This window comes from Encephalitozoon romaleae, chromosome VI (genome assembly GCF_000280035.1).
Source record: "Encephalitozoon romaleae SJ-2008 chromosome VI, complete sequence".
In the NCBI taxonomy this organism is placed as follows: Eukaryota; Fungi; Microsporidia; family Unikaryonidae; genus Encephalitozoon; species Encephalitozoon romaleae.
This window is the reverse complement of record NC_024901.1, coordinates 180,603-194,799: the sequence shown is the minus strand read 5'-3', so window position 1 is coordinate 194,799 and position 14,197 is coordinate 180,603. Positions and strand designations below refer to the sequence as shown.

General features: G+C 37.8%; 11 protein-coding genes and 1 non-coding gene across 12 annotated transcripts; 7 read left to right on the top strand and 5 right to left on the bottom strand.

Annotated features, from left to right (window-relative positions):
• Positions 1-337: 337 nt before the first annotated feature.
• Positions 338-1,597, top strand: EROM_061610 (folylpolyglutamate synthase; the record flags this gene model as incomplete). The annotated part of the gene is made up of 1 exon (XM_009266473.1): positions 338-1,597. The coding sequence occupies one exon, from the start codon at positions 338-340 to the stop codon at positions 1,595-1,597; it is 1,260 nt and encodes a 419-aa protein (XP_009264748.1).
• Positions 1,598-2,266: 669 nt separating this feature from the next.
• On the bottom strand, positions 2,267-3,127 carry EROM_061600 (hypothetical protein; the record flags this gene model as incomplete). Its single annotated transcript, XM_009266472.1, has 1 exon — positions 2,267-3,127. One exon carries the CDS (start codon positions 3,125-3,127, stop codon positions 2,267-2,269), a length of 861 nt encoding a protein of 286 aa, XP_009264747.1.
• Positions 3,128-3,306: 179 nt separating this feature from the next.
• EROM_061590 (hypothetical protein) lies at positions 3,307-4,869 on the bottom strand (the record flags this gene model as incomplete). Its single annotated transcript, XM_009266471.1, has 1 exon — positions 3,307-4,869. The coding sequence occupies one exon, from the start codon at positions 4,867-4,869 to the stop codon at positions 3,307-3,309; it is 1,563 nt and encodes a 520-aa protein (XP_009264746.1).
• A 142-nt stretch (positions 4,870-5,011) lies between these two features.
• Positions 5,012-5,704, bottom strand: EROM_061580 (putative signal peptidase-like protein; the record flags this gene model as incomplete). The annotated part of the gene is made up of 1 exon (XM_009266470.1): positions 5,012-5,704. The coding sequence occupies one exon, from the start codon at positions 5,702-5,704 to the stop codon at positions 5,012-5,014; it is 693 nt and encodes a 230-aa protein (XP_009264745.1).
• A 171-nt stretch (positions 5,705-5,875) lies between these two features.
• Positions 5,876-5,947, bottom strand: EROM_061570. The gene has a single exon. It is a non-coding gene; the product is annotated as a tRNA-Gln (tRNA).
• Positions 5,948-6,109: 162 nt separating this feature from the next.
• On the top strand, positions 6,110-6,826 carry EROM_061560 (ER lumen protein retaining KDEL receptor 2; the record flags this gene model as incomplete). Its single annotated transcript, XM_009266469.1, has 1 exon — positions 6,110-6,826. The coding sequence occupies one exon, from the start codon at positions 6,110-6,112 to the stop codon at positions 6,824-6,826; it is 717 nt and encodes a 238-aa protein (XP_009264744.1).
• Positions 6,827-6,875: 49 nt separating this feature from the next.
• On the top strand, positions 6,876-8,954 carry EROM_061550 (hypothetical protein; the record flags this gene model as incomplete). Its single annotated transcript, XM_009266468.1, has 1 exon — positions 6,876-8,954. The coding sequence occupies one exon, from the start codon at positions 6,876-6,878 to the stop codon at positions 8,952-8,954; it is 2,079 nt and encodes a 692-aa protein (XP_009264743.1).
• Positions 8,955-9,091: 137 nt separating this feature from the next.
• EROM_061540 (WD40 domain-containing protein) lies at positions 9,092-10,048 on the top strand (the record flags this gene model as incomplete). The annotated part of the gene is made up of 1 exon (XM_009266467.1): positions 9,092-10,048. One exon carries the CDS (start codon positions 9,092-9,094, stop codon positions 10,046-10,048), a length of 957 nt encoding a protein of 318 aa, XP_009264742.1.
• Positions 10,049-10,211: 163 nt separating this feature from the next.
• EROM_061530 (hypothetical protein) lies at positions 10,212-11,699 on the top strand (the record flags this gene model as incomplete). The annotated part of the gene is made up of 1 exon (XM_009266466.1): positions 10,212-11,699. The coding sequence occupies one exon, from the start codon at positions 10,212-10,214 to the stop codon at positions 11,697-11,699; it is 1,488 nt and encodes a 495-aa protein (XP_009264741.1).
• Positions 11,700-11,850: 151 nt separating this feature from the next.
• Positions 11,851-12,294, top strand: EROM_061520 (nucleoside diphosphatase kinase A; the record flags this gene model as incomplete). Its single annotated transcript, XM_009266465.1, has 1 exon — positions 11,851-12,294. One exon carries the CDS (start codon positions 11,851-11,853, stop codon positions 12,292-12,294), a length of 444 nt encoding a protein of 147 aa, XP_009264740.1.
• A 58-nt stretch (positions 12,295-12,352) lies between these two features.
• On the top strand, positions 12,353-13,420 carry EROM_061510 (DNA polymerase sigma; the record flags this gene model as incomplete). The annotated part of the gene is made up of 1 exon (XM_009266464.1): positions 12,353-13,420. One exon carries the CDS (start codon positions 12,353-12,355, stop codon positions 13,418-13,420), a length of 1,068 nt encoding a protein of 355 aa, XP_009264739.1.
• A 58-nt stretch (positions 13,421-13,478) lies between these two features.
• EROM_061500 (transcriptional regulation complex subunit NOT5) lies at positions 13,479-14,162 on the bottom strand (the record flags this gene model as incomplete). The annotated part of the gene is made up of 1 exon (XM_009266463.1): positions 13,479-14,162. One exon carries the CDS (start codon positions 14,160-14,162, stop codon positions 13,479-13,481), a length of 684 nt encoding a protein of 227 aa, XP_009264738.1.
• Positions 14,163-14,197: the final 35 nt, after the last annotated feature.

Below are 14,197 nucleotides of genomic sequence, written 5' to 3'. Positions count from 1 at the left end.
CTCTATGCCTTATAGTAAGTATAATATTTCTGGATGAAAATTTTAAGCACTATTTCTACTTTGGAGCCATTTCTTTTACTCTTACCCTAATAATATCATTGAAAGAAAGATACTTTCCATCTTCAAAGCGCCTTAATCCTACTATGCCACGGAAAATAGCTGCTTTTCTTTTAATATTTGTCTTTATCATACCGATTTATGCATTGATAGGAACTAAGTGCTTATTTATTCTCGATAACTATTTAAAGCAAAAACTTTGTAATTAAATAGTAATTTAGTCTTAAAATATTCCTAAATATTTGATATACTCTGAACCCAACAAAAAGATCTAGATTTGATGGATGTGAACCAAAGCAAGGACTATGAGGATACGATAGAAAAATTAAAGGGGCTTCAATCTAGCATTTGTTCACTTAAAGCGCAAATCAAGGAGGGGAAGGGGGGAGGCAAGGAATATGCGAGAAGAAGAATGGATCGTCTTAGGAAACTTCTTGGGTTACTAGGAATAACCAACCGCCACATCGGAGATCTTAATGTTGTACATGTTGCTGGAACCAAAGGAAAAGGAAGTACCTGTGCTATGGTGGATTCTATACTGAGAAACTATGGAATTCGCACCGGATTATATACGTCCCCTCATCTTATTGATCCGCGTGAGCGCATACGAGTGGGTGGAAGATTGATACCTCATTCAAAGTTTGCTCAATACTTAAATGAAGTATATTACAAGATCCAAGAAGCTGAGTCTGCAAATGGAATGCCATTCTTTTTTGAATTCATGACAATTTTGGCCTTTTATGTGTTTGTACATGAGAAGGTAAATGGTGCTATAATCGAAGTTGGGCTTGGTGGTCTTTATGACTGTACAAACATCATAAGGAACCCTGTTGTTGTTGGAATCACCTCCTTGGGTTTTGATCATATAGAAGTGCTTGGAAATACCATTGAAGAAATAGCAAAAGCTGGAATATTTAAGCCTGGCGTGCAAGCATTCACAACACATGATAATCCCATATCTGCACAGAATGTTTTAAAGTCTTATGCGAAACAGATTGGCTGTGTATTATCTATATGCCCTCCAATATCATCATATACCGGAGGAGAGAAAAAAATCTGCTTAGGATTAGATGGGGAGGTACAGGGTTGTAATGCAAGTCTAGCTCTTCAGTTATCGCATTTTTATCTTACTAATCGTAGAAAACAAATTCCTGATATTACTAAATATCCTCCTCTTCTCACATTATGCTCTGAAACAAAAAAAGGGCCCTTGCCATTCTTAGTATCTGATAAAGGTTTGGAATCTCTTTGTAAAACATATTGGCCAGGAAGATTTCAGATGATTTTTCATAATGGTGTCCATCTATACCTGGATGGTGCCCACACAGCTGAAAGCATTTTCTTGTGTGCTAATTGGTTCAAAAGCAGATCTAAACTGAAAAAAGTAGATAAGCATAAATGTTTCCGGGCGCTTTTATATTACTGTAAAGGCCCTCGTGACTGTAGAGACCATGTGAAGATTCTTTCCAAACTGGATTTTGATGTAGTAATGTTATCACCTGGGGCTGTGCATATCTCTGATATCTGGGAACCGTATTAGCTTTCTTAAGGAATTATGGAGAGAAATAGCACCGACCACATCGATTATGAGTTTCAAGTGTATCTCCAATGCTATTGATTGGTTTAGTTCTCAAAAGATGAATTTATACCATCAGAATACAGAGCTTTTAGTGACTGGAAGCTTATATCTTGTTGGAGGCGTGTTATCTTTGGTTAATCCAAACCTCTGGGATCATATCCTTTAACAGTAGCAAGCAACATTAGAAAACTTGTTTCTTCACAATAATAAAATATTATGAGAATAGGTGTAAAGTTTATAAAACCTTTTATTCGGTACATTTATGAATATAGCATTGCTACACTTAATATCAATATAGTTCATAAAGGTATATACCTTGAAAAGCCTTTCTTGTAACAAAAAGTAAGTTCAGCACCATCCTTATTCCATTATATATTTTAATTCTATTAAAACCAAGCGATCTTGAAATTATTGATCTGGGATTCTAACTTTACTAGGACCCTCCTGCAAATACTTTCAGTACATCAATAATTTTTTTGGATGCATTTATTACCAGATCACTCTATTCTCTATACCTATAGGCTTCCTCAAAAACTGAATTATTTGGTACATGAAGTAGAACATGGATCTATATCAGATGGCCATGGGTATTGTAATTCCCTATCTTGCAATATTTTATTATTGATAGATTTATTTTGTAACAACCCTTTTAGTCACGAACATCGATCCGAGCATACCTATTGTTTCACCCACCGCATTTCTGAGTACTCTATTAAAGGCTTTTTTGATTCCGTGTGTGCTCTGTTCAGATTCCACCTTTACTTCAACAGGAGTAATATTTCCCATAACGTTTAACATTACAAACACCCCATATATACCTACAACTGTGCACATAACAGCAGCAATAACTGTGATTGCTTTGGCAACCCTTGGAGTATATTCTGATAGCTTGTTTTGAAAGAGCCATTTGCTTATTAACGATGAAGCTTCTCCCAAGACGAAAGGAAGAAATGAAAAGATCATAGGATATGTTAAATCCAAGAGTTTTCCGTAGTCTTTGTCGTTTTTGATGCTCGAAAGGGTCACTATTTCATAAAATCCTAGAACACCACGAAAAACTTCGATAACAGAATTTGTGCTGATATTTGCCATAATCGATTGAGATACCAAAAACATGTATAACGTTTGAGTAGCTATTAATGACCTGGCATCTACCCCGTAGGACCATCCTCCTTTTCCTCTCTCTCTAGTAACCTCGCAGATTGTAACAAACGAAAGAAAATACACGAATATATGAACTACAACAAGGAGTGTTTTGAGAAAGTCAAAAACGGTAAATGACTTGTCATCATCCCCTTTGAACCCATCGAACAATTCATAGATTGTCTTTATGAACAAATAAATTCCAGCCACACTTGCTATACAAGCTGGCGTAAAATAATCTCCTGTATCACAATTATACTGAAGAGCTATGCACCCTATGAAAAATGCATCTTCTATGTGTCTCCATTTTTCAAGTATGTAATTTTTGCACTTTGAGAAAAAAGTCATGATAATAATGCCCTAAATTGATGGTTAATGTTTTTTTTGTTTAAATATAATTAAATATGGTTAGTGCATATTAAATTCATAGTTATGTACAACCCAAACTAGCGTCGGGTGTTAAGCAGTAAGCAAAAAAACCTTGGCAGTCCCATAAGGACCGTCTGTATAGGTAAAGCCCAAGACCTTTAATGCTTTTGCAAAACAAATGATACTAAACGCTCTAATATGGAATATTGTTCCAGGGAAGTGGGTTCTGTCTTAAAGGATTTGAGATTCACTGTGTGGAGCGACTGGATCCTAGAGCAAAGTTCTTTGGTTATCTTTGCATTACTATTGACAACATCTTTGCACACTCCGAGAACCTTTTCTTTATCATGCAAGGTGTCAAAGACACTTAGTACATTTGAATATATTTCTGAGTCAATTTGATCCCGACTTTCCGGTGCATATTTTCCACAAAGCTTATGCTTTTTCCATTTGGTGTATAAAAGATCAGCATAATCCCCAAACGACACATGTGACTCTTGATCATTCCCACAATTCTTGCAAAGAGAGAGAAGTCCTCTTATCACTAAATTCACGATTTCTTCGTTTTTGTCAAGAAGATCTATTCTAGTTATGAACTCCTTTAAAACAAGATTTCGTATATTCTCAGAAAGAGATGATAAGTTCTCAATGATGTCATTTGCAACCAAGTATTTTGCATCGTCTTCTTCTGGCGCAGAGGCTTCTACCACCTCAAACAGTCTTGAAATCCATTTGCAATCATTAGACTCCTTCAGCCCCTTCAGTGTAAGAAGGCATGCTTTGTGGATAACATAAGGTGTCTTCTTACATCCTCGGGAGTAGACAACCCATCCTTCTTCATATTTTCCATGCTTGATGCATAAGTCCATCATCGACTTATTAAGTGCTTCATCGCATCCTTCCCTGTTTGCAGCCCAGAAACGGACGCATTCTTCCCATTCCATCTCTTTTCTTCTGAAAGAAACCCATTCTGCATTATCTTCCACAGACATTATCCAATCAACATCGATGGATCTCCTAAGAAGCCCTTCACTATCATCTAGAAAATAGCTTTCAACTAAAAGATTTTCTTCATCATAACTTCGAAGCAATTTGTCCACTGCTATATCATCTCCATCCTTAAGGCTCATAAGAAGTCCTAACCTCAGCATTCCTTTGCTTTTTCCAGTTCGGTTGAAGACCTTGAAGAACCTTGAAGATTCTGATCTCCTGAATAAAATCACAAGTAGAAGTTCTATTTCTTTCAGAGTGTAAGCTCCAATCCCGGAGATCATACTCATGTCATAGGCCATATATGAAAGAGACTCCAACTCCTGCTCACAATCTATATTCATAGGACTACTTGGCAAGCACCCTTCAGTGAATTCCAGCATTTCTCTCCTCATTGCTTCTTGACATCCCTTCTGTTCCTCGAAAATCTTATTGAAATCAAGCATCTTCTTCTCGCAGATATTATCGAGGATAAAGCTTTCTACAACAAAAAGATCCTTAAAATCAAGTGGGAGAATACTAGCTACATGTCTAGACATGCAACTGAGAAGATAGGAATATATCCGAATAACGTCGTCATCGGTCGAGGCACTAATGATGTTATCGCATACCATGCAATTTCCATTCTCTTTGCACATGCTTTTTACTGATATCATAACTCTATTCAAGGCATCAATGACTTCACGAGACCTATCGCCATCGGGGTCCTCCATGGTATCTTCCGTCTCCATCTTCTCCTTCAATTCCAAGGGTGAGCTGAATTTCTTCATTTTTAGCTGAAACAAACAATGTTTTGACAAATATTTGTAAGAAGATGAGACAAACCTTATGCCAAAACTTTCCAAAAAGGTTGATCTTCCTATCAGAGTGTATTTATCCTAATATCTTTTTAATTAGATCGTTATTGGTTCTTCTTTCTGCACACATCCAAATTCTTACTTTGAATATTTTGAACAATTCCTTTAGCAGATCTCTGAAGTCTATTCTCTTATCGCTTTTGAAGTAAAACGTTATCTTCTTCATGTCCCATTGGTACTCACAGCTTAATATTTCCATATTTAAATTTCGAGCACTTACCAACTCTTTGCATTGCCTTAAAGATTCGATTTCTATTTTTTTTCTTTGCTTTAGCTTACTAAGATCATCAGCCGATGCCTTTCTGAGTATCTTTTTTGGCTCAAACTCTGCTTTCATGTCTCTCAAACTCAAGACGGAGCTCTCAAATTCATGTTCACTCATGTTTCCAATTATTTTTCCACAATCCTCTCCTCGATCAGCCTCTAGTATTACATATATATCCAGGTCAATTATATTTGAATAGTAACCTATCTCAAGCCTCCCACTAGGAAATTCAACAACAGAATACCACCTTCTTGGAAACATATCTAAAAAGCTTATTGGTAAAATCCCCTTCTCCTTTGTCTCTATGTCGCCTGGAATATCAATAAATCTATTCGGTGTTACACCTACTGTTCTCCATCCCATATCACCTTCATCCCATTTTTCATTCGTTTCGTTCCAGATGCTGTTTGGATGATATGATATCCACTCCGGATGGTTAAACATTATTTCAAAAACAGGTTTTCCTTTTTATTTTATAGTTAAAACAAGTTTTCAATTCTATTTTGTTTCCACTCTGACACGAGAAGTTTGTATTTGGAATAGAGTTCTGTTTTGTGAAAAAAAACATTAAGCAGTTTTATTTGAAGATACCTAAAGGCCTATGATTAAACTTGCAAACAAAAACGATTGGTCGCGCCGAGATTCGAACTCAGATTGTCAGATTCAGAGTCTGAAGTGATAACCATTACACCACGCAACCTCTCGCCGGGTCGTATGTAGTCCCATTACTCCCGGTATTTGTATCTTTATGAATCCTTCTTGTGTATCATTTATATATAATTCTGTATATTTACCGATTCACCTCCTTTATTGAAAGGCCTATCTTCAAAACTTTTCATAACCCCAAAGATGTTCCTTTCAACCATAATCGCAGATACATTCAGATTCTGCGGAGACTTCCTTCACGTAGCTTCAAAAGTCGTGTTAATAACAAAAATAGCAAGAACAAGATCCTGCAGCGGGCTGTCCCTTAAGACCCAGTTCTTGTATGCAATGGTCTTTATATTTAGATATGTTGATCTGTTTGATTTTTACATCAAAGGGTCCCTTGGAGTATACAACTTCATAATGAAGATCTTATTTATTGGATTCCAGATTCTCATTCTCTTTATGATGAGATTCAAATACTTCTCTACATACGACAAGAAATGGGACAAGTTTAATGTTCTAGTTCTGATAGTTCCATGCTTTGCATTCTCACTATTCTTTGCTAGAGGTGGAGGTGGTGTTTATAGATATACTTCCAATGTTCTGTATATATCATCTTTATTCCTTGAGAGTGTTGCTATTCTTCCACAGCTTGTTCAACTGCAAGAAGCAGGGGAGTCTGAAACAATGACTTCAAAGTATATTCTCTTACTTGGGCTCTACAGAGCTTCATATACGATATACTTTATTGTCAAAAGGATCTATGATGTGAAAAATATTGGAAACATCCCTATCGCATGTGGAATCGTTCAAACACTGCTGTATATGGACTTCTTTGCGATCTATTACAGATATGTTTTTAGGAAATCCGGAATATCGGAAAGTCTTCCCTCATCGAATATTAAAGGTGAATTATAATTCTCAGAACCTTCAAATATATCCCCTGTCAAATGCTTTATCCCCACAAATGTTCCTTGTTCCCTTGTCAATAAGAAACAACTTGAGCTCTTTTGTAAGGTTTGAGCCAAAAAGAAGTGAAGTTGTTGTAATGAAGAATGAACTAAAAATGCTACTGTGGAATGAGGAATACATCGAGTTGGTTTCCATTCCACTGCTAGCTCAGCAGGAAGAAACCTTGATTTCTAAAGCCTTACCTACAATAGATGCCGCAATTGTTGTGAGAGATGATGGTCTGCATGTGTTTGCTATAACAAAAGCAAAATTCTACCATTTCACAAAGGGATTGAGCTCTTTTACTGAGATTTCTCACAGCTTTTCCCATCCGGAGATCAATGCTTGGGGAGAGATTGTGGTGGTATTTAGTAACAATTCATTTTATTTGCTTACAAGGAATGGGTTTAGGAACCTGCATATTTCCCCATACTTCAGGAGCATAGTCTCTTACTCCTGCGGAAAGTCATTGAACACTGATATGATTGTCTATCAAACAGATTCATACACAAGCATCTATTCCGTCGACGGTATTCCAATTCTGGAAAAATATCCTTGCACCCAGAAAGCGTTTGTTGCAGACAAGGGATTAGCGATTCAAAAGGGAAACGAGATATCTTTGTATGACGTTTCATATGGCATTGAGTTAATTGCAAGGATAAATATGAATGTGAGGATTAATGCCATATGGAAACGTTTTGAAATATCATACGATATGCTTTACATGAGTGGAATCAGTAATGACGGATATATTCTCTATGCAGACGGATACCTATTTAATACAAATGACCTTATACAGTCTTTTGAGTTATATAGAAACTGCTTTATTGGTGTTGGTTCATCTTTCCTATATTTCCTGCCGAACGATAAAGACTTTGATTTGAAGCTCCTGGATAGTGAGTACCGACTATTGAACAATGTCCTCAATGGCAACTTCACTCCATACACATGTAGAAGCTTCAAGCTTTTTGATGGAGAACATCCATGGGAAAAGGGGGAAGGAAAGATAGGTAAAGCCGGGTACTTTCTAGGATTTTTAGTGTATTCCGGCTTCAAGGTTGAATGCTGCAAATTGATCTGCAACACCCTTAACGAAGTGCAAAATGACAAGAGAGGGATCAGAAAACTAAAGATTCTGAATGAGGCTATGAAATTTGGGCATAGAGCCTACAAAAAGTTTGTGAATATGGACATATGTGTAGAAAAGATATATGGCAAGATCACAGAGATCATTAACCCAGAACTCATTAATGAGGAGTTCTTGGTGGATATGGCCGAGGTTTGTTTTAGAGATATTGACTTTATTGAAGTTCCTAGATATTTTCTTCTCAAAGGAAAAAAGCTTATGGAGCAGGGAGAAGAGTTCATGGATTCATTTTACAAGTGTATTGGGCTATTTGAAGAGGTGGTGATGCTGTTGGAAAAGAACGATAAGGCAGCTGAGATAGTGCTCTTGTGGAAAAAAACCGGCTTTTGTAAAGGTTCTTCTCTTGAATACATTTGTAAGCATAGTCTTGCTTATCTCATATCTCAGAGGTGTATCCATGGCATAATCAGTGGATGGGACGCCCTCCGATGCCTTTATGAAATGTGGGAAAGAAACAAGGACAAGCAAAGAGCATCCAAGGACATCGTTAAATTTATAAGTGGAAGATACGACCTGATAATTGGATGCATTCTTCCGCCAACTTTAATAGCACTGATGTCTGTAGAAATAGTACAACATTGCTTTAGATCCTCTCTTGGAATAGATCAGGCCATATCATTCCTTTTATCGAATGGGAGATGTGCTGATGCTTCAGCCTTATACTATCACTTGTTTACCACTACTGGAAGCCAAATACATCTGGAGGAGTCTCTGAAGAACATCGGCAGTAGGGTCTTTATATATGGAAACAGGTTTATTGGTAGAGAAACTCTGGAAGATCTAAAGGAAAGGAAAGAGCTGGATTACAAGCAGGTTATTTTGGACAATATTGAGAGGATTAGGAATATGGACAATGGATGTTTATGGACCAATGTCTGTACAGCCGAGAAATATCCTGATGAATACAGTAAATACCTTCGCCTTCTTGATGAAAGGGAGGCAATTTAAGCTCTTTTTATTCAACATGAATAAACCAGTTCTTCAAGAATATGTCTTTAAGAATTTATTCTAGTGCCAGGTGCTATTAATCGGAAGATTCAGGACTTCCAACGAGATTTCTTTATTCCAATTTTTAACCCCACGGAATGGCTCAGTATAGCGCCAAGATTTCTGATATCCCGAATCCTCCATCAGATACGGTTTCGGAGATAGCATTTAGCCAGATGCATAGCCTGATGGCTGCATCCAGTTGGGATGGTACTATCCGGACATACGACTTGGAAAACCTATATAGCTCAAACACCAGTGTAGTGAATCTAAACAAACCCCTCCTTACGTGTTGCTTTAGTAAAGAGACTCCTTCATTAGCTTTTGCAGGTGCTGCAGATGGAAGCCTCCAGGTAGTGGATCTGCAAACCAGCCAGGTATCATCCTTCCAGGCACATAATGCAGGAGTAAAGTCTGTAAGATGCTTTTCTAACATGCTTGCTACCGGCTCATGGGACAAGACTGTTAAGTTTTGGGATACCAGGTCTTCAAAGCTTGTGTTTTCCTTAGATCTCCCCGGAAAAGTTTACGCTATGGATCTTGAGAAGGAGCTACTTGCCATATCTCTTTCCGGAAATGAGGTGGTGACATACAACCTTAACGACATAAACCAGAAGAAAACACATGCTTCGAAACTAAACTGGATGATTAGATCAATAGCTTGTGCTCAGGACAATGAGACCTTTGCCCTTGGAGGAATAGAAGGAAAAGCAGAAATATTTAATATCAACTCTCCTGTGAAGAAAATGATATTCAGATGCCATAGAGTCGACAACAAGGTCTATGCTGTCAATTCTGTATCGTTTCTCCCAACCAATCATAATATATTGGTTACTGCAGGTGGAGATGGCACTATAGTGTTTTTTGATGCTCAAGCAAGAATGAAAATATTTACTCAAACAGAAAGTCAGCCCATAACATGCGGTAGGTTTAATACTAATGGAAACTATTATGTCTATGCAACTGGAAATGATTGGTCCACGGGATATGTCACGACATACAGGCCTACACAGCTTAAGGCTATCCAAGTCAGCACTACTGGTGTAAAGATATGATCGATGGGTATACTTCGTCTGGACTGAGTATTAGACCATGATTCTGAGATAAATCTATTTATTTGAGATACAATCTCTACATTCCTATTTTGTTTATCTTTTAGTTTTTGAATATGAAACGGCTAGAATTAAAACAGAGCAAGGTAAACAACATATTGGAGCAATGCTGCTAAAGCTCTTGTTTATTCCTGTTATTATCTGTAATAGGTTGTTAAGACTTAAACATAAGGATGGTCAGTATGTTACCAACAGCAAAGGAGTCTTGAAGCTTGAATTACCAATGCTACCAAGTCTATCTGACCAGCGTGTCGTGGTTCACAACCGAGTTTTATACTTCTTCAAAGACGGGATATATTACACACTGGCAATGGTACATGGGGAATTAGAAATCAAGCTGATTGTCTATAATGCCATGAGTGAGAAGGGGATAGGGTTTTCTTCCAATCCAACTTTTCGCCCACGCAAGAGAAAGATAGATCCGTTTGGTTATCTATCTCATGCAGGCCACCGCGACAACCAAAGCGACGGCGAAAAAGAAAAAGATAGCCTTCTAAGTAACAAAAGGAAGCCTGGTTTGGAAAAACCTCCCTTTCGAAATGAAAGGCTTTCACCTCAGAAAAGAATCGAGCGAGTGTCAAAGAGCAGGCCAAGAGATCATGAAGAATACAGAGGAAGGCAAGAGACCTTGGATGGCAAAGAGGCCCATCAAGCAAAAAAAGACAAGCCTTCTGAAGTAGATACAGCTGAAAGAAATAATAAGGTGCTTAAAGATGGATTTGATGAAACGGAGGCTCTTGACGGTAGCGATAAAGTCTCTGGATATAACGCTCCTCCACTACGATTAGAAGTGGAGACGAGTAGCACCTTACGAAGTATAAGGTTTCCAAAGAAAACAGATTCGCCCCGGAGATTTTATGTGGTTGAAAGTGATTCGAAAATGGATGAACGCGAGTTTGGGTATATTATAAAGAATGTTGTAGTCTCCGAGGTGGATAATCAAGGGCACTTTACATTAATTGGGGGAAATGATGCTTGTGTAACATATTATAAAGACTCATTCGTCTTTATGCCATGCTCGCGTGCTCCCGAACAAATATTCAAGCTGGAAAGTTCTGAGGAGATAGTGAAGAAGGGGAAATTCTTGGGTTTGGGAAAAGATAAGGTAGTTGAAAATCAAGATGCTGTTATTCTTGATTCCACTGATAGCGAGGATGAAAGGAAGGAGGAGCTCTATAAAAACCCTCAAGCCCTGCCTTATTCTCTTAAAAGTACTGGTCACGATAGTAGTAGCTTTGGAACCCCTAATATCAAAGTAGGCTCTAAGGACAGAGCTCGATACCTTGACGGAAGCCTGGATAAAGAGAATCCTCATGTAGACTATTTGAAGAGAAATGGCCGAGATGATCTCTCCAGGGGTGCCTTACAATTTGAGAACAGTCACAAATCTTTAAATATAGATACAAAGCCTACAAAAACAGCCACTGGCGTGACGCCAATTTCCAATCCGTCAACTCAGGCGAGGAGCAGTAGGAAAGGTTCGGATTCCAATTCAAAAGAGGCAAACAGACATCAAAAACTGAACCTTGATGATGATTTCATAGACAAGTTCAGAGAACTTCTGACAAACAGCGACCTCAACGACTTTGTTTAATTAGATATTTAAAAAGGATGAAGATATCAAGACTTACATCGCAAGTTTTATCGCATGTTTTCTATAGAAAAGTAATAAACTAATAAAATAATTTCCATGACCTAGCACTTCCATCAAAAAGGTTTTCAGGCTAAAAAAATACATCCCTTGAATGGAAAGAACATTTATAATGATCAAGCCTGATGGAATAAAGCGAAGGCTAATTTCCAGAATAATCCAAAGATTTGAAGAGAAGGGGCTATATCTAGCGGCTTCTAAATGTGTAATTCCGAAGAGAGATGTTTTGGAACAACACTATTCTCATTTGTCCAGTAAGCCTTTCTTTAATGAAATAGTAGAGAGTATGATGTCTGGAATGGTTTTGGCAATGGTGTGGGTTGGAAAAAATGCAGTATCAACGGGTAGAAAGTTAATCGGGGAAACAGATCCTCAGGCTGCTTCCATTGGAACCATTCGAGGAGATTATGGAATTACAGTAGGAAAAAATATTATTCATGGGTCGGACACTGTCGAAAATGCAGAGAGAGAAATCAAGCTCTGGATTGGGGATGATGTCCAGCCTGTTTCTTTCTTTGATGAAGCCTGGATTTATTAAACTCATCTTCGTAATATATTCATCTAATTTTTATCCTCGTATAAACTGGGTTGTATAAATGTCTATCAAACCAACAAGAGACAGTAAGGCAAGAATAGGTTCGAAAGACCATGCCCCGTCTTCATTAGGGTCACTACTTGATACAAGTAAGTCTTCGGTCTCCCTCGGTAACCTAGAGAAGCTTGATCTTGAGCTATTACAGCTGTACCAGGAGTTAGCACCTACACAAATAGAAATCAACTCGAGAACATACATATTTGAAAGAATTAAGAAGGTGATAGTCCGTGAATTTCCAAATGCCGATGTTATGCCCTTTGGAAGTCATACCACGGGCCTAATTATTCCATCAAGTGATATCGATATAAACATTCAACTTGGTACCAATACCGACAAAGAATATTCTAACAAATACTTATCAAAGATAAGAAGCCTTATGATGGGTGTAAGCTTTATCAAGAAAGAAACTTTGTTCCACATTAAGAAATGCAAAATTCCTATTCTTAAGTTTAGAGATAGGATATTTGGATTTAGAATAGACATTTCTGTGAATCAACCAAACGGAGTTGAGGCAGCAAAATTTGTGAGGTATACGTTGAAGGAGTATCCTTATATGAGAGTATTTGCAATTTTGTTAAAGCATTTTCTTACCATAAGAAATCAGTCGGATGCAGCAACTGGAGGGCTCAATAGTTACTCCCAGTTCCTTCTTCTTCTAAGCTTCTTTCAGCTGCATCCGCTTGTTCAGGAGGGCCAAGTTTCCCCTCTTAAGAATATCGGTGTCCTTTTCATGGACTTTTTTCAGTACTATGGATGTAGCTTCCCATACAAGATTGCAAGGATTTCTGTGAATAAGGTAGGGTATGTGAAGAATAATACAAAAACATTATCCATTGAAGACCCGACAGATCCTGAGTGTGATGTGGCAGCTGTTTGTAGAAATTCGCAACTGATTCTTGAGATATTCCGCTATGCATATAGATCGATGAATGCTGCTCTTAAGATGAAGATTCCGGCACAGAAGTCCCTAGCCTCTTTGTGGTTCAGGAAGGAAACAGAAAGTATTAGGCAAAGAGAAGAAATTGGGAGAATATACAGAAAAAAAATCCTGAAACATCACAAAAAATAGAGCAATCCCTTTATTATCTCTACCAAGGTAGTTACAACATGCAGACATACAAAAGGATTTACCATTCGGAGCATTCAAGGTACTTGTACTCAAACGTAAAGTCACTTTTCTTCATGAAAGACCATGTAACATCGTAATCAAAAAACAAGAAGTCCCCTCTTTCATAATCTGCTGTTATCAGTTTGGGCTCGTCTAGCCTTTGAAACCATGTGAAGTATTTTGTGTGAAATCTCCACGAATACGTCTTTAGTTGTACCGCGGCATAGTATTGTTGAATAGTTCCAAGTTGGGAATAAAAGATGAAGAAAAGCGTGTCTATGTCTAGCTTCTTGAATATGTCCTGGCTTTCAAACACATACAATGCTACTTTTGGAAAGAAGCTAGGGGTTTCCACAGGTGTCCTTGGTGTATAATTCTTCTCTAAATCTCTAAAGTTTGGAATGTGCACAAGGGAGTTCGAAGTCTCAATCTCATAAAATCTTCTTACTCCATCTTCATGCCCGCTACCATGTAACGAAATCCTTTCCCTGTTGACTTTCTCAATTTCTATACAAACATCACCAAAGTCAAAGCTTTTTATGCCTTGAGTTGATTTCGGGACAGTTTCCTTTTTTTTAGTCCCCAAGAGAATAGCTGCATTTTTCCACACTTCTTCTGGTGTAAGCTTTTCTTTCAGTAAAGGAGACTTCACATTCTTGTCCCTTCTACTCTCATCCTTCTTGCTGTCTTGAGGTTTCTTCATGCCCGGGGCCTGCTATCTTCTTTTTATTTCCTACA